At 44.2% G+C, this 18,740-nt stretch overlaps 1 protein-coding gene across 1 annotated transcript in view; it reads left to right on the forward strand.

Annotated features, from left to right (window-relative positions):
• The window catches only part of xpnpep2 (X-prolyl aminopeptidase (aminopeptidase P) 2, membrane-bound), an 81,711-nt gene that overhangs the window by 20,055 nt on the left and 42,916 nt on the right, over window positions 1–18,740 (forward strand). The window contains exons 7-11 of the mRNA XM_069896017.1: window positions 1,250–1,396; window positions 4,634–4,735; window positions 12,877–12,958; window positions 17,032–17,227; window positions 17,872–17,961. Coding sequence (XP_069752118.1) covers window positions 1,250–1,396; window positions 4,634–4,735; window positions 12,877–12,958; window positions 17,032–17,227; window positions 17,872–17,961 — 617 coding nt within the window. The remainder of the gene's footprint in view (window positions 1–1,249; window positions 1,397–4,633; window positions 4,736–12,876; window positions 12,959–17,031; window positions 17,228–17,871; window positions 17,962–18,740) is intronic.

An 18,740-nucleotide genomic window follows, 5' to 3' on the forward strand; every position in this document is an offset into this window, starting at 1 on the left:
AACGAGAGAGTGAATGGTGGCTGGACAAGAAACGCAGAGGGGAACAGAAAGCATCTAAAGTTGAGAGAGCCTGAGGGAAATATGTGGTATAGAGGACTTGCCAAATGTAGAAACAAATATAGCTGATTAACAAAAAGTTATAAGACAATTCCAAAAAAAAATCAGAAAAGATAGGATACATTTTAACAGATGCAAAATTCATGCGAGAAAATATAAATTTGTTGATATTTGAAATTTTTTTGCTAAATAAAAGTTTTTGAAAGTAATTTTGTGGTCAGGTCTTCGATTTACTTTAAAAAAAATCAAAAAAATCTGAGCTTCACAACAGTTGAACATGGGGCAGAAGAGGGAGGTGACAGAAGGATAGAGTCAGGCAAGGTGAAATCCCTTTTCCCAACCATGAGTTCAATCAAAAGGCAGCAAACACCACTTGATCCCAGATCAGGACTGATTGATCAGAGATCCGATAACATTGTTTTAAAAAGATATTATTTTATTGGAAGTAGATACTAATAGAATGAGAAGATCTGGTAGAAGGAGAATTGGAGAGTCGAGATTATTTGCCAGAATTTATTGATCTAAATAAGTGACTGAGAAAAGACTGTATGTGCCCAATTACTTACATTCAAAAAAATCAAAACTTTGGAAAACTACAGTATTTATAAAGCTGAAAGGGTGAAAATCAGTATAATTGTTCTCTGGATTTAATGTGTAGATATTTGGAGAATAATAATCAAAGATTTTTTTTAAAGAACATCCATAATCTTTGAGACTGTTTCAGTAAATGCCGGCATCTGCAGGTAAAGAGGAGGGAGCAGTAAATTGGGCCCCATATTGAGAAATACTCCATCTTCAAATATGGTGGTGTGATTACAGGTACAGCATTTCATAGTTGATAAGTTAGTATCTTGAAGCATCATGTGAGATGTGTTGTACTTTAAAATAAATTTTAAAATGAATTTCTACTTGATTCAGGCAACATTCACAGTCTCAGCACACATGCAGAGGAAAAGTGTGTTCTCCTGATGTCCTGACCAAAATGCTTCCTTACCAAACACTACAAAGAAAAAAGAATCATTTCCTTTTCTTCTGTTATTGTGAGACAGAAAAAGGCCCTGCATACTTCAGAATGTAACTCAATATATTAACTTTGTGATTTGATAAACCTTCTTGATATTTTTCCCCAATAAAGGTGCATCTACTCTTTATTCTCAGAGCAATTAATGCATTCTATTTTTTTTAAAAATAGTGCAATGGGAGAATTACAGAAATTCTTTACTTGAAGGCAAACGACAATTTATTTCCAAAGAATCCAACTTGGTGGATATCATCTGGGGTGAAGAACGTCCACCAAAACCGACAGAGGATATCTTCAAAGTACCTGCTCAGTTTTTTGGTAAAATACTTTATTAAATTTAAAAGAAAGCACTTTCATTTTTATGGAAGAAAATTATACTCTTTGATTTATTCTTAAAAACAAAGCAAATTTTACCACTAACCTGATTATCCTGAGGTATCCCAAAGGCAACTCAAATGCAACCTAATAGAAACTTTATGATTGGGAAGAGCCAAATGGCTAAATGGTTAGATTCTCTGCTGTATTTCTTTGTGGTTTTATAACCTTATTTACCTCACAGTTTCTCCCCAAGCTAGGAAATTTGCTAAACCAAGGTGAAGATGCAGCATATTTTCCAGTTTCAGCCAGCTCCTCTGTCTGTTTGGGTTATCTAGAAATGTTGTGGTAGATGAAGATAGAGTTCACCTACATTGATGTAATCAATCAATAAGGAATGCTGGCAGGAGTGGAGAATTGTATGAAGAAAAATATTGAATAAAGCAGCAGGGAGAAGTCCACTTGTTAACTCAGTGAGGATTTATTAGATGCATCTAATTTCCCTTGTAGTAAATTCACAAGTTAATTCACATGCTAGTTTTATCTGCCATTAATCACACAAGTGACTCAGCCATGTGGCATACTGGAATAAAGGATGCCCTTCCACCAAATATGAGTTTTGGGATCAACATTGCAGTTACGATGTCATGGGTATTATCAGAAATTGGTCTCTTATTTCCTCGTGTACATTCCCACTTCAGTTAGAAACCATAATTACAACACTAAATTAAGTCTGAATATACAATTTCCTTATCTCAGAATCCTATACAGTAAAACTCTGGGTATCTGAGATCTATGGGAATTGATAGATGCAGGATAAGTGAATTTTCTGGTTGCTTGCCATTGCATTTTGCATGGATTGGTGAACTAATTGCTGGGAGGAGGGGGGTGTTTCAGTTGCTTTAAATCTGGATAATAGGGATTTTGCTGTCGATGGTTTCCCTCTTATGAGTATAGAGCCAATGTCACATACCGCCTCAACTAAATTATCCATTGTTTAATCATTGAGGTGAAAAGTTTCCATGAGCCTTTCCATTCTAAAATGAAGCAGGAAACCATTCAATCTTCAGAGCCAAGATGTCCAAAACCTCAACAATTTGTAAAAAGTAGATAATGCTCTTTTCCGAGCTCACAGATGTAGGGCACTATATCACTTCTGAATCCATTTCTCGGGTGTATGAATAGATGGGCCTCCAGTAAAATTACCATTGGATGTATACCTCTCCAACCTGCCTCTGTCACACAACACTGCCTCTTAATCAAGATCCATGAAAGGACTCCAGGAAGCACAGGAAATGATAAACATTAGTGATGAAATTCACCACTCACCCTAACACAGTGCCAACACAGTCTTTGGATGACTGACAACAAGAATTTTCTAAAACAAGGTTCTCAATTAGAGCACAAAGCTCACATTCTACTTGGCAGCATGTAGAAATAACTCTGAGATAATGACTTCCAGCACCAGTGAAAGGATACAACCAACACTGTCCTAGAAAATTTCACGGGTAATGGTTTTCTCTCAGGCCAAAATGCAGGAGAGTGTGCAGGGAAGATTCACCAGCATGTTGCCAAGATTGGAGGACTGTAGTTATGGGGAGAAATGGGATAGACTATATTTGTTTTCCTGCTGAGAAGGTGGCTGAGAGTGAACAGTTAGAGGTACTTAAAATTAGAAGATATTTAACTCTCCCTGAATCCTCTTCACCCACCCAACTTCAGGTCCTTACCCAAATTTGCCCCCCCCCCCCCTCACAATCTTCTTACCACATTTCTCATCTTAACCCCAGCCATTCTCCCACCATCCCCAGTCTTCTGCCTAAAGATTTCTTCCACAATCTATATTCTCTCTTGTGGCAGGACATCCCAGAGAGCAAACCATTTTTTGGATTTGCCAATAACACAAGAGTATCAGAGCCTTGGAACCTTGTACATTCCTGGTGTGGACTCTATCCACAATCACTTTAATACCAAAACAATTTCTTGGCCAAAGGTTCTTAACTATCAATCATTATTATCCATGATAGTTCTCATTAGTTAGGCTGGCAATGTTCTCACCTAATGAATGAATTAAAGAAACATAATAATTAACTTTATTTTAAAATATTTCAAATTGGAGATAACAAAGTTCATTTTCAAAATTGCATCCTATTCTCATCTTCTAAGTGCACATCAGGTTGCTGAGAATGGAATAGCTTCAGACAAAATAAAATCTATTAATTAAAATTTTCCAACACATTACTTCAGTTCTGGTCACCTCATGACAGGATGAGAAAGTTGTAGAGAAGGTGCAGAGGAGATTTATGAGAATGTTGCCTGGATTGGGAAATTAGACTTGTGAGGCAAGGTTAGCACAGCTAGGACTTCTGTCTTTGGAACGAAGAAGGATGAGAGGAGCCGTAATAGAGACCTACAGGATTATAAGGGGGATAGACAAGGTGGACAGTCAGCACCTTATACCCAGGGCAGGAATAGCAATCACCAGGAGACATCTGTACAAAGTGAAGGGAGGAAAATTTAGGGGAGACATCAGGGATAAGTTTGTTTTAAAATACAGAGTTGTAGATGTCTGGAATGCCTGGTGCCTTGCCAGGGATGGTGGTGAAGGCTGAAGCATTAGGAGCATTTAAGAGACTCAGGCAGGCACATAGATGAAAGAAAAACAAAGGGTTACAAGGTAAGAAAGGTTTAGTTTTTTTTGGTAGGAAAGGTTAGCACAACATTGAGGGCTGAGGTCCTGTCCTGTAATGTTCTATAGATATTAACTTTAACCAAGAATGAACATTCAATTACTTGATCTCAAATTGAAATAATTTAAGCCTACCTGCAAATATAATGGAATTTTGGTACTATTTGTAGTCATATCAATCTCTTGTGGTTTTGAAGTTTTCCATTTTTTTGTAGTTTCTTTATGACACATGAATGTAGTAAAAGATTAAATCAATCCATAAAATCAGCATTAAGGCCAACTTTCTTTGAAGCAACAAGGGAAAAACGGACCACATAATTGGACCACTCTGTCAAAGGAATTGAGTGTTGGGGGAAAAAAGCAGATTTGAAATGGACACAGAAACCCAGCCTTGTTTGTGTTTATCTTCTGTTTCATCAAAATCATTCCCTTCATCCAAAAAAAAAAGCTGAGGAACAACCTTTTCTTTTTAAGTGTGTTCATATTGAAATGCATATACATAACTCTGGCAGGAGTGGGAGTTTTAAAATCCTTTGTACATTGCATTGCAGAAAGAACGTGGCAAGAAAAGGTGAAAGAAATCCGCACACAAATGGAAAATAACCCATACAAGCCAACAGCAGTGTTAATCTCTGCACTGGATGAAACTGCATGTGAGACCTATTCCTTCGGATAAGAATCTTTCTCCCTTTTCAGTAAATACATTAAGATAAATTGTGATGAACAAAGATTTGAAATTGTGAAGAGATTTTGATGAATGAATAAATGTCCTTTGATGGGGCTTGAATTTGTATACAATGTTGAGCCTTTACTCTGGCAGAAATTGATACTTGATAGGGTATTAGAATTTACTTCCCTTAATTTGACTTCAATACCATTTTATGTAATTACCATTTCATTTATTGGAATAAATCTGACTGATGACTAATTTTGAATTGTCTCACGTCAAAATTGACTTGAAAAAATTTTTAAATTGAATGGGATTAAGGTTTGCTGAAAAATTCAATTATGCTTTAAAATTAACAACCTTAGATTGGATTCTACTATCTTGACTGTATTCATAAGGAAGATTGAAATAAACAACCTTTCACAGTTTTTCTACAGTAGCTTCTTGCCAATTGTTTAAATCATTAAACATACAGATTTTTTTAATTGTACAATTTAAATGTAGGCCAGAAACTATAATTGGCAATAATGATAAGTTCAGTGCCTGCTATTTAAAGAAACAAGTGGCCTCAGTGAAATGTCATGCAATCATTTCCTACATCATGTCATTGTAACCTGAACTGGCCCATGGCTTGTCATTGCCATGTAATATTTGGCTTAATTGCAGACAAACGTTACTACTAGCAAGTGGTTGATATCGATCCCCAGGGGTTGATGGGACCATTCAGGGGGTTTATAAGTGTCAGGGGTCAAAAGGGGGTCAATAAACACTGGGTGGGTGATTTAAAATAGTCTCTCAGCTACCCACCCATCCAACCCCCCCTACCTTGACCAACACTACCCCCTACCTTGACCAGCACTACCCCCTGTCCATTCCACCCCCCCTGTCCATTCCACCCCCCCTGTCCATTCCACCCCCCCTGTCCATTCCACCCCCCCTGTCCATTCCACCCCCCCTGTCCATTCCACCCCCCCTGTCCATTCCACCCCCCCTGTCCATTCCACCCCCCCTGTCCATTCCACCCCCCCTGTCCATTCCACCCCCCCTGTCCATTCCACCCCCCCTGTCCATTCCACCCCCCCGTCCATTCCACCCCCCCGTCCATTCCACCCCCCCGTCCATTCCACCCCCCCGTCCATTCCACCCCCCCGTCCATTCCACCCCCCCGTCCATTCCACCCCCCCGTCCATTCCACCCCCCCGTCCATTCCACCCCCCCGTCCATTCCACCCCCCCGTCCATTCCACCCCCCCGTCCATTCCACCCCCCCGTCCATTCCACCCCCCCGTCCATTCCACCCCCCCGTCCATTCCACCCCCCCGTCCATTCCACCCCCCCGTCCATTCCACCCCCCCGTCCATTCCACCCCCCCGTCCATTCCACCCCCCCGTCCATTCCACCCCCCCGTCCATTCCACCCCCCCGTCCATTCCACCCCCCCGTCCATTCCACCCCCCCGTCCATTCCACCCCCCCGTCCATTCCACCCCCCCGTCCATTCCACCCCCCCGTCCATTCCACCCCCCCGTCCATTCCACCCCCCCGTCCATTCCACCCCCCCGTCCATTCCACCCCCCCGTCCATTCCACCCCCCCGTCCATTCCACCCCCCCGTCCATTCCACCCCCCCGTCCATTCCACCCCCCCGTCCATTCCACCCCCCCGTCCATTCCACCCCCCCGTCCATTCCACCCCCCCGTCCATTCCACCCCCCCTGTCCATTCCACCCCCCCTGTCCATTCCACCCCCCCTGTCCATTCCACCCCCCCTGTCCATTCCACCCCCCCTGTCCATTCCACCCCCCCTGTCCATTCCACCCCCCCTGTCCATTCCACCCCCCCTGTCCATTCCACCCCCCCTGTCCATTCCACCCCCCCTGTCCATTCCACCCCCCCTGTCCATTCCACCCCCCCTGTCCATTCCACCCCCCCTGTCCATTCCACCCCCCCTGTCCATTCCACCCCCCCTGTCCATTCCACCCCCCCTGTCCATTCCACCCCCCCTGTCCATTCCACCCCCCCTGTCCATTCCACCCCCCCTGTCCATTCCACCCCCCCTGTCCATTCCACCCCCCCTGTCCATTCCACCCCCCCGTCCATTCCACCCCCCCGTCCATTCCACCCCCCCGTCCATTCCACCCCCCCGTCCATTCCACCCCCCCGTCCATTCCACCCCCCCTGTCCATTCCACCCCCCCTGTCCATTCCACCCCCCCTGTCCATTCCACCCCCCCTGTCCATTCCACCCCCCCTGTCCATTCCACCCCCCCTGTCCATTCCACCCCCCCTGTCCATTCCACCCCCCCTGTCCATTCCACCCCCCCTGTCCATTCCACCCCCCCTGTCCATTCCACCCCCCCTGTCCATTCCACCCCCCCTGTCCATTCCACCCCCCCTGTCCATTCCACCCCCCCTGTCCATTCCACCCCCCTGTCCATTCCACCCCCCCTGTCCATTCCACCCCCCCTGTCCATTCCACCCCCCCTGTCCATTCCACCCCCCCTGTCCATTCCACCCCCCCTGTCCATTCCACCCCCCCTGTCCATTCCACCCCCCCTGTCCATTCCACCCCCCCTGTCCATTCCACCCCCCCCTGTCCATTCCACCCCCCCCTGTCCATTCCACCCCCCCCTGTCCATTCCACCCCCCCCTGTCCATTCCACCCCCCCTGTCCATTCCACCCCCCCTGTCCATTCCACCCCCCCTGTCCATTCCACCCCCCCTGTCCATTCCACCCCCCCTGTCCATTCCACCCCCCCTGTCCATTCCACCCCCCCTGTCCATTCCACCCCCCCTGTCCATTCCACCCCCCTGTCCATTCCACCCGCCCTGTCCATTCCACCCCCCCTGTCCATTCCACCCCCCCTGTCCATTCCACCCCCCCTGTCCATTCCACCCCCCCTGTCCATTCCACCCCCCCTGTCCATTCCACCCCCCCTGTCCATTCCACCCCCCCTGTCCATTCCACCCCCCCTGTCCATTCCACCCCCCCTGTCCATTCCACCCCCCCTGTCCATTCCACCCCCCCTGTCCATTCCACCCCCCCTGTCCATTCCACCCCCCCTGTCCATTCCACCCCCCCTGTCCATTCCACCCCCCCTGTCCATTCCACCCCCCCTGTCCATTCCACCCCCCCTGTCCATTCCACCCCCCCTGTCCATTCCACCCCCCCTGTCCATTCCACCCCCCCTGTCCATTCCACCCCCCCTGTCCATTCCACCCCCCCTGTCCATTCCACCCCCCCTGTCCATTCCACCCCCCTGTCCATTCCACCCCCCTGTCCATTCCACCCCCCCTGTCCATTCCACCCCCCCTGTCCATTCCACCCCCCCTGTCCATTCCACCCCCCCTGTCCATTCCACCCCCCCTGTCCATTCCACCCCCCCTGTCCATTCCACCCCCCCTGTCCATTCCACCCCCCCTGTCCATTCCACCCCCCCTGTCCATTCCACCCCCCCTGTCCATTCCACCCCCCCTGTCCATTCCACCCCCCCTGTCCATTCCACCCCCCCTGTCCATTCCACCCCCCCTGTCCATTCCACCCCCCCTGTCCATTCCACCCCCCCTGTCCATTCCACCCCCCCTGTCCATTCCACCCCCCCTGTCCATTCCACCCCCCCGTCCATTCCACCCCCCCGTCCATTCCACCCCCCCGTCCATTCCACCCCCCCGTCCATTCCACCCCCCCGTCCATTCCACCCCCCCGTCCATTCCACCCCCCCGTCCATTCCACCCCCCCGTCCATTCCACCCCCCCGTCCATTCCACCCCCCCGTCCATTCCACCCCCCCGTCCATTCCACCCCCCCGTCCATTCCACCCCCCCGTCCATTCCACCCCCCCGTCCATTCCACCCCCCCGTCCATTCCACCCCCCCCGTCCATTCCACCCCCCCGTCCATTCCACCCCCCCGTCCATTCCACCCCCCCGTCCATTCCACCCCCCCGTCCATTCCACCCCCCCGTCCATTCCACCCCCCCGTCCATTCCACCCCCCCGTCCATTCCACCCCCCCGTCCATTCCACCCCCCCGTCCATTCCACCCCCCCGTCCATTCCACCCCCCCGTCCATTCCACCCCCCCGTCCATTCCACCCCCCCGTCCATTCCACCCCCCCGTCCATTCCACCCCCCCGTCCATTCCACCCCCCCTGTCCATTCCACCCCCCCTGTCCATTCCACCCCCCGCCTCCCCAACCAGCACTAGGATTCCATGTCTCGGGGTCGATGAGGGACCATGTAGTCCCTGAAGGGGATCGTCTTAAAAGTTTGGGGACCCCTGGTGTAGGCAAACATTTTGGGTCCAGTGACCATAATGTCATTCGCTTCAAGTTAATTATGGAAAAGAATAAGTCTAGTCCTCATGTTGTGATTCTAAATTGGAGGAAGGCAAATTTTGTAGAAATGAGAAAGGATTGAGGAAGTGTGGATTGGGATATGTTGTTTTGTGGCAAGGGTGAGTTAAGTTGGTGGATGGCCTTGAAAGGTGAAATATTGAGAGAGCAGAATTTATGTTCCTGTTAGGATTAAGGCAAAGTTAACAGGCACAGAGAACCTTTTTTCAAGGGATATTGGAGATCTAGTTAAGTAGAGAAGGAAGGTGTATAGCAAGTTTAGGCAATGAGGAGCTAATGAGGTATTTGAAGAGTATAGAAAATGCAGGAAAATACTCAAGAAGGCAAAAAGACACGAGGTTACTTTGGCAGATAATGTGAACGTAAATCCGAAGGGTTTCTACAAATATATTAAGAGTAAGAGGATGGTAGGGAACAAAAATAGTCCCCTAGAGGATCAGAGTAGTCAACTCGTGTAATGGGGAAGAACTTAAACAGCTTTTTAAAAATTAGTATTTACTCAGGAAACTGGCACTGAAACTGGAAGGAAGGGTAACAGAAGTGTCATGGAACATATGGTGATTAAGGAGGTGTAAAGCCTTACAGTGAATAAAGGCAGATTAATCCCCCAGGCCAGATATGAATTCCCTTGGACCTTCAGGCAGATGAGTGTAGAAATTACAGGGGCCCTGGCAGATACTCAGGTACTCTCAGACTTGCAACCTATCCACTTGCATCCATCTCTACATATGACCAAATTTAAAAAAAAATATAAAATTGACATGGTTTATGTGGTATTTGACAAACTATAACAGAGTTACAGAGCATGTAAGAGCCAAAATGTGCGAACTTCGTAAGTCGGCGTTCTGGGGTCCATAGGCTGGCACGGCCGTCTTGATTCCTGTGCGCATGTGCGATTCTTTGGTAGGCACGTATGGTGTTCGTATATTGGAATTCAGTTGGCACATGCGCGAGAGTTAAGAGCACAAATTCAATATCATTAGGGTGCTTAACTCTCGTGCATGCCCCAACCAAATTCCACTACTTGAACCCACCACGCATGAGCACAGGAACCAAGATGGTCACGCCCAGCCTACAGCCCCCAAGATGCTGACTGCAAGGTAGGTACGCAATTCCGACATGTGTCCATTCTGAGATATGACTGGTCATCCAGAGCGGAACACAGACATATGTTGGGAAGTACCTGTATTCAAAATGTCCTTAGCCACAGATGAGGTGCCAGAGGATAGCTCATCTCATCCCAATGTTTAAAAAAGGCTCCAAAAATAAAGGTAATTATAGGCCAGTGAGCCTGACATCAGTTGTAGGTAAATTATTGAAAGGAGTTCTAAAAGATGGGATATATAGGTATTTGGACAGCCATTGGCTGATTCAGGACAGTAAACATGGGTTTGTGCATGGTAGGTCATGTTTAACGAATCTTGTGCCTTACTTTTTGTGCACTATTTAAAAAAATATAATGTTGTAAGATGGTTATAATACGGACATTTGCAGTATGATGTTGCCACAAAACACCGAATTTCATGACTTGTTCATGACAACAAATTCTGATTCTGACTGTTCTCTGAAGGTGGTGTTGCAGGTGGACAGGGTTGTAAAGAAAGCTTTTGACATCTTAGCCTTTATAAACCAAAATATTGAGTGTTGGAGTTGGGATGTTATGTTGAAGTTGTTTAAGACATTGGTGAGACCAAATTTGGAGCATTGTGTGTAGATCTGGTTGCCTAACTACAGGAAGGATATCAGTAAGATGGAAAGAGTGCAAAGAAGATTTACTAGGATGTTGCTTGGTCTTCAGGAGTCGAGTTGCAGGGAAAGATAAAATAGGGTAGGACTTTATTCCTTGGTGCGAAGAATAATGAGGGGAGATTTGATAGAGGTTTACAAGATTGAGGGGTATAGACAGAGTGGATGTGAGTAGGCTTTTTCCACTTAGATTGGGGGAGATAAGTACAAGAGTTCATAGTTTTAAGCTGAAAGGGGAAAGGTTTGGGGGAACAGAGTGGTGGGATTGTGGAATGCACTGCCATCTGATGTGGGCTCGATCTTGAGTTTTAAGTAAAGATTGGATAGATAAATGGATGGGAGAGCTCTGGAGGGTTACGGAGTGGGAGCAGGTCAGTGGGACTAGCAGAATAGTGGTTGGCTCAGACTAGAAGGGCCAAATGGCCTCTTCTGTGCTGTAGCATTCTATGGTTCTTCTCAAACTGCTACTCTTGCTGGAAAATATGTGGGCAAGATATTAAACACTGGATTAGTTTTGGCAAATGAATTAGGTTGAGGTTTATTTAAATTATTTTTGGAAAATAATAGGGAAATACTAAAAAAAATCTGCCCAATGCTTGCATCTTCAGGCACTAGAGCTTCCTCACATGGGGTCTTGTGTTCAGGAAACGGCAGAGTCAGTCACTAGTGGTCATGTTCATGAAATCAGAGGACCAAGCTGACCACGCATGATCCTCTTTCTACTTCTGACCTCACTTTATCCAGAAAAATTCATTAGATCCTATATTTATGGATCCATGAGTGCATGAGGCAACACCAGTATAGTCGTGAATTTAGCAGAGAAAGAATTGGGAACCTTGCTTTTGTAGCCTTGTAACCTGGATTGCTCCACATAGCCAACAAAAAGGCAGGCATAGCTGGGACCTATGGCTACCCCTTTAACCTGAAAAATGCGGGATGAGTCAAAGGGGAAGGTATTGAAGGTGAGAACAAGGTATGCCAGGTGGAGAAGGGTGGTGGTGGTGGAGGGGGACTGGTTGGGTCTATTGTTGAGAAAGAAATTAAGGACTTTGAGATATTCAGTATGGGGGATGGAGGTATATAGAGATTGGACATCTCTGGTGAAAATGAAGTGATCGAGTTCAGGAAACTAGAAGCTGTTGAAGTGGTGGAGGCATGTGAGGAATAGTGGATGTAGGTGGGGAGCGACTGGACTAGGGGTCAAAATGGAGTTAAAGTATGATAGTTCAGTGGGGCAGGAGCATCTGGAAACAATGGGTTTACTGAGACAATTGGGTTTATGGATCTAGGGTAGGTGATAGGAGCGGTAAGTGCAGGGTTGAGAAACAATGAAGATAGAGGCTATGGGAGGGAGATGGCTGCAAGTGAGGAGGTCAGAGATGGTGCATTTATTGGGTGTAGTTAAGGCGGAGATTGATAGTTTCTCTTCCACCCCTCCCCAATCCTGCCCATGCACAACCTGCAACGTCCTAGTTTTCTTACATTTTCCACAAGTCCGTGACATAGAAGCAGAAATGGGCTCTTCAGCCCATTGAGTCACCCCCACACTCCTCAATCCTGAAGTTGTACCCTCTTGTCCTGGACTTTCCCACCATGGGGGGAAAAAACCTTTCCACATCTACTCTGTCCATACCTTTCAATATTTGAAAGGTTTCAATGAGATCAACCTCATTCTAAATTTTAATGAATATGGGCCAATAGAGGGCAAAATTTGGTTGTACATGTGGAGGGATGCAATAGATAGTGGCTTGACTTTTTTTTAAGTGGGGTCCTGTTCATGGGGTATGAAAGAGGAGGTACCTATTGTTTGGCCTCAGCAAGGTCGAGGTCATAAGAATGGGGGAACAGGACTGATTGGATTGCTGGCATGGACCAAATGGACTAATTGGGCCTCCCATCTTACTACAAGTGCAAGATAAAATAAGATCTGCGTGAAAAGGGTTAAGAAAGAAAAATATGAAATGGAATTTAGTGATGTATCTATTTTATCAACTGTGCAAATACTAAAGATAATTTTCCTCATCGTTTTCATCTAGGGCTGTTCAATCTGAGAGGGAATGACATTCCATACAATCCTTTTTTTGAAACTTACACATTGTTGACAGCAAATTGGATCAGGTAATACACTGTGGCACAGCAAAACTCAGCTTGAAACAAAAGTGCAGGTATTCCCCGACTTATGACTGTAATTGGGTCTGAAGGATCAGTCATATCTCGGTGGACGCAAGTCGGAATTTTGCCTGCACCGAAGTCTTAAACCAAACTTTTTAATCAAATGTTTTACTTGACAAACTATAACAGGGATGCAGGGCATGTAAGAGCCAAAATGTCCATACTTATTTTGTTAGTTGGCGTCCTGGGATCTGTACGCTGGGTGCATGCGCAAGTCTTCTGTTGGCGTGTGCGCGGTGGGTTCGTGTACTGGAGTTCAGTTGGTGCATGTACGATGCCAACTAACAAAGTAAGTGCTCACATTTGGCTCTTGCATGTACTGAATCCCTGTTAGTTTGTCAAATACAACATAAACTGCATAAATTTTATATTTTTACTTGTATTTAAAAAAAAAAATTTGGTTGTACATGTGAAGGGATGCAAGTCGCATAGGCTGCAAGTCGGGGAGTACCTGCACAATAATTATGATGTACAATAGAGGAAACTTGGTAACAATGAAATGTAGGCATAGGGTTTAAACTGCCACACATTGGTCAAATGAAGCATGCACACACACACACACACACACACACTCGTGGCCCTAAAACCCATTATGATAATTGAAGGGGTTCAGTATGTCTTCTGTCCTTCCCTGTGTATGATATCGTGACACCCTAAATGATGTGCATAATTTCCACCTTGAAATTCACAACTGATAGCCAATGCAAGCCTAAGCTTTGTGCTCAGTGGAAAACTAAGCATTGTTTTAATCATCCTGGAACTTTCTACACTGTCCCTGATCAAACAGTTTCAGGAAATTTGTATATTTGACATCTACTGGTTCCCATTTTGCTCTGTACTTCCTCAAATTAACTTGCAGAACCAAATATTTAACCACTAATCACAAGTCCATGTGCATCATTTAGACACCACAGCTTAGAAATCTATTTGCAGGATATATTTCTTTCCAGAATTGTAATTGAAGACTAATGTTATTCAGTAACAATTATTACCCTTCATTCTCTTTCACACCAAAAATACAACCACATTTCTCCTGTGTGAGTCATCTTTGCCTGTCTCGGAGAGCGCCGTGCTGAGGAAAACTATTTTCTCATTTCAGAGTACTCTGATGGAACTAACTCAGGTGTTCCAAGACCAACCATTGCTGGGCCTCCCTAGGCAATTAGGTCTCATTAATGATGCACCAGGTAGGGATCCTTCTAAAATCAGCCCGATCCTTATATTTAAACCTTCAGGGCAATCAATCCAATTCCAATCCTACCCCCCAGCCTCCCCGATCACTCTCAGCAAATCCACTGGCTCACTGGCCCTCATGATTTCACCCCCCCCTTCCCCAATAATAATTCTCCCACTAGTACTCCAGTTAGCCCAGGGAATGATCTCAGCAAACACCACACTCACCCTTCCTCCCCACCACAGGACAATTGTTTTTGGCAACCCCAGTTCTTGTCAAACATCCCACATCCCTGGCCTACTACTTGACCAAAGGCATAAGGACCCAATCCTCAGGGAACGCCACCACACTCCCATTCTCCATGAAGCAGGCTTTTACCACATCCTAGGACCCCATCCTCATCCTCAAACCTTCAGGATTGAAGGGCATCTGCTTACAACTTAAATGCAGAGGAATTTATTCAGCTAGAGGGTGGTAAATCTATGGAATTGTCACCACAGGCCATTGTTGAAGCCAATTTATTGGGTGTAGTTAAGGCAGAGATTGATAGTTTCTCTTCCACCCCTCCCCAATCCTGCCCATGCACAACCTGCAACGTCCTAGTTTTCTCACATTTTCTACAAGACCGTGACATAGCAGCAGAAATGGGCTCTTCAGCCCATTGAGTCACTCCCACACTCCTCAATCCTGAAGTTGTACCCTCTTGTCCTGGACTTTCCCACCATGGGGGGGAAAAAACCTTTCCACATCTACTCTGTCTATACCTTTCAATATTTGAAAGATTTCAATGAGATCAACCTCGTTCTAAATTTTAATGAATATGGGCCAATGGAGGTCAAATGCTCCTCATATGATAATAGTTTCATCCCCAGAATCATCCTTGTGAATCTCCTCTGAACCCTCTTCAATATCTGCTCATCCTTTCTTAAAGGGGCAGCACAGTTTGCGTAGAGGCATGCACAACGTTGTTACAGCGCCAGCGGTCGGGAGCAGGGTTTGAATCTTGCGCTGATGGTAAAATGTTTGCACATTCTCTCTGTGTCTGCGTGGGTTTCCTTCGAGTGCTCCAGTTTTCTCCCACCATTTGAAAGCATACCGGTAGGTAGATTAATTGGATATATTTGGGCACTACAGGCTCATGGGCTGAAATGGACTGTTACTGAGCTGTATGTCTAAATTCAATTTTTAAAAATTTAAATGAGGAGCCCAAATTTGCTCACAATATTCCAAACGAGGTCTCATCAGTGCCTTATCAAGCCTTAAAATCACATCCCTGCTCTTGTATTCTATTTCTCTTGAAATGAATGATAGAGTAACATTTGCCTTCTTCACCACCAACAGGCAAACTTACTTTTAAAGTTATCCTACACAAGGAACCCCTTTGCATTTGGGTATTTTCAATTTTCTCCCCTTTTTAAAAAAAAAATCCACCCTTTTTCTACTGACGTGCCTGACCATACATTTTCTGACACTCTGCAGTATTTCACACTCTGCCCATTCTCCTAATCTGTCTGCAATTCTGCAGCCTCCCTGTTTCCTGATCACTTCCTGCTCCTCCACCTAACTTCATATCATCTGTAAATGGCCACAAAGCCATTTATTCCATCATCCAAATCATTAATATACAACATATAAAGAAGCGGCCCCAACACCAACTCCTGTGGAGCACCACGAGCAACTGGCAGCCAACCAGAATATGATCCCTGTATTCCGACTCTGCTTCCTGCCAATCAGCCAATGCTCTACCAATGCAAATATGTTTGCTGTTATACCCTGGGCTCTTACCTTGTTAAATAGCCTCATGTGCAGCACTTTGTCAAAGGCCTTCTGAAAATTCAAAGACACAACAACCACTGCATCTCCTTTAACTAGCCCACTGGTTCCTTCTTCCAAGAATTTCAATAGGTTTTTCAAGCAAGTACAATTTTCAATTGCAGAAATGTGCAATTTTGTTCTTCCAGTGCCACAGACCTTGTGAAGCTTGACCTTAGTCTAGAGTAGTGGGTCATAAACAACTAGAATACTAGAATTCCCTGATCCACATCTGCTTCATCAACACATTGTCCATTTCAAAAGTGCCCATTGTTTCTCTAGATATTTTGATTCCCCAAGTAAAAAAAAGCACGATAATAGTTTGTTCTTCCTACCATAACCCAAACCAAAAATCTTTCATCAGTTCCACCAATACTGTTTGATTTTTTTTTTTTTTTTATTTTTTTTTACAGCATTTTCAGTATTTATTTCAAACTTCCCACATCTGCAATTTTAAAAAATGTATTTCACTTGTCCTCCATGCTTAACATTCTATCAAAATACTGTTTATATTGCAGTTATTTAAACTTAGTTATTATTAAGTAGGAAACTTAGACCATTACATTAAGGAAGGGCACACAAACTATGTGGATGATAAGCACTTTATTCATATCCTCTTCCCATTTCAGGTAATCTTTAGTTTACTCTCACTTCGATGGTCTACTCTAACTCAAACCCAATGGCTAAGTCATCCTTTCCTCTGTGTTTGGACCTACAATATTTCAAACTTCAATTATATAATCAATCCAGAAAACCCTGGGTGAGCTCCAATCAGTTATTCCTAGATGAACCCACAATTTCACAGACTACTTTCAGAGCAGCTGGAATCAAGTTAGAAAATTATAAATAAGAATTCAATCCTTGAAAAGTACAATATACAATCTCTAATACTGAAGAACAGGTATTGAGGCTTAGCCAAGATAATTTTCAGTAAACAAAATAGTAGAAATTTACAAAGTACATAATTACCTAACTGACAGGTTAAACTCAATTCTCTGTGTATTTTTGTCTGAAAATCTACTTTAATGACTAGACTGTTTCTGAATGAATCACGACTGCCTCCGGACATCAGAGAATATTTGAATACGGACTGTATCACAGCTGAGTGCGTTCAACTGAAGTCCTATGAGGATATTCAACAAAATGTGGAAGAATATGCAAAAGGGAATGTTACTGTCTGGATTGGTCAAAAATACATGACCTATGGCGTTTATAAGGTCATTCCGGAGGTAAATTCAAAGTTTTGCAGTACATCCTAAATAAAGCTGCTGCAAATACAAACTGAATATACTTTCTACTTCCTGAATATTTGTCAAATTGAAATCACTGATCACTCTCTCTTTAATCACCTTTCCTCACCATCACTTTCTTCCTACTCCTGTAATATTGAGTTTAAATGTTAGATGATTTCTGGATGTAAGCTCGCTCAGGCAATATTTCCAGCATTTGCTTTGACCCAATTCATTACAATATGCAGGATTGTTCATTTCAATGTAGATCAGCGGTTAAGCTATTGAAAATTGTAAAATTGTAAAGTGTGGGTGTTCATTGCTCGAATACACACTTGAGACGCAAAATGTAGCTGATTCAAAGATGCTTCCCTAGCTGCATCCCAAAGAAAAATGAGTCGCATGACACAAACCTTACCAGGGTGATAGCCTTAAATGCAATCCAATTTTTAAAAAAAAATTCATTGAAAATGATTGAATTGAGATTGGGTCTAATTTCTATTCATGAGGAAAAGTTTCAAAGTAATTAATATCTGATAAATTTGAACTTTAAAAACAAATGGCCAGTTCAAAAATTTAACAATTCTAGCTCTAAGAAAATAGTCTCAAAATCAGTTACTGATCCAATTTTTCAATTTTTGCAGTCAAAGATACTTATTGATGAGTACTCCCCAGTTCAAATCACCAAGTCTACCAAGGACGCCACTGAGCAAAAAGGATTGAAAGCTGCCCATGTGAGTATAAAACTAGAAGCATTCGAGGTGGCATGTGGATTCAAAGATGTCATGTTGATTCTGTTCATGCATCCAAAAAACTAATGGAATCTCTCTCTCTCTCTCTAGCATCCAATTATTAATGAATACCACAAAACATTTGATTATTTTTATTACAATCTTGAAAAATGCTTTAAAAATGTATGTGTGAATTTTCTTAAAGTCAGATTTCTGTAAGTCAGGTCATCAGAAACCCAGGGATCTTGCACGATTTGAGGATTAGAATAGTAAAATACTGCTTTAAAGGGGCACATTTATTAGACCAAGTAATTGATTGGTGCAAATTGATTTTTCTGTACTGAGAGATTGGCAAGGCTACTTGTAATTTCTTCTTTTAAGCCATCTTACTGGAGCTACAAATGATATGGATTTATTCATATTGAACTGAATGTGCTTAGAACCCCTCTGACAATGTAGCAATCCCTCAATATTGTACTAAAAAATGTATCCGTCTACATCAGGGGTTTATAAATCAGGCAGCATCCATGGTTGTTGAGCCCAGTATTGTTTTATAATTAAGCAATTATAGAAAAATTGACATCCTGCTTGAGAAATAAGGCAGCCTGAAGCTTTGGAAGTATTCACAACAGGAAAACTCCAAGCAAAACTATTTCCTTTTAATGGCTGATCTCAAAGCACTTTCTCAATCCTCAACAAGTCCACCCAGATAAGGGAGGAGGAGGGAGTGGAGGGGAACTAGGTGAAGTTACTTCTTGCACAATTGGTAATTATTTAATTTA

The sequence above is a fragment of the Narcine bancroftii genome, chromosome 8 (genome assembly GCF_036971445.1).
Source record: "Narcine bancroftii isolate sNarBan1 chromosome 8, sNarBan1.hap1, whole genome shotgun sequence".
Classification (NCBI taxonomy): Eukaryota; Metazoa; Chordata; class Chondrichthyes; order Torpediniformes; family Narcinidae; genus Narcine; species Narcine bancroftii.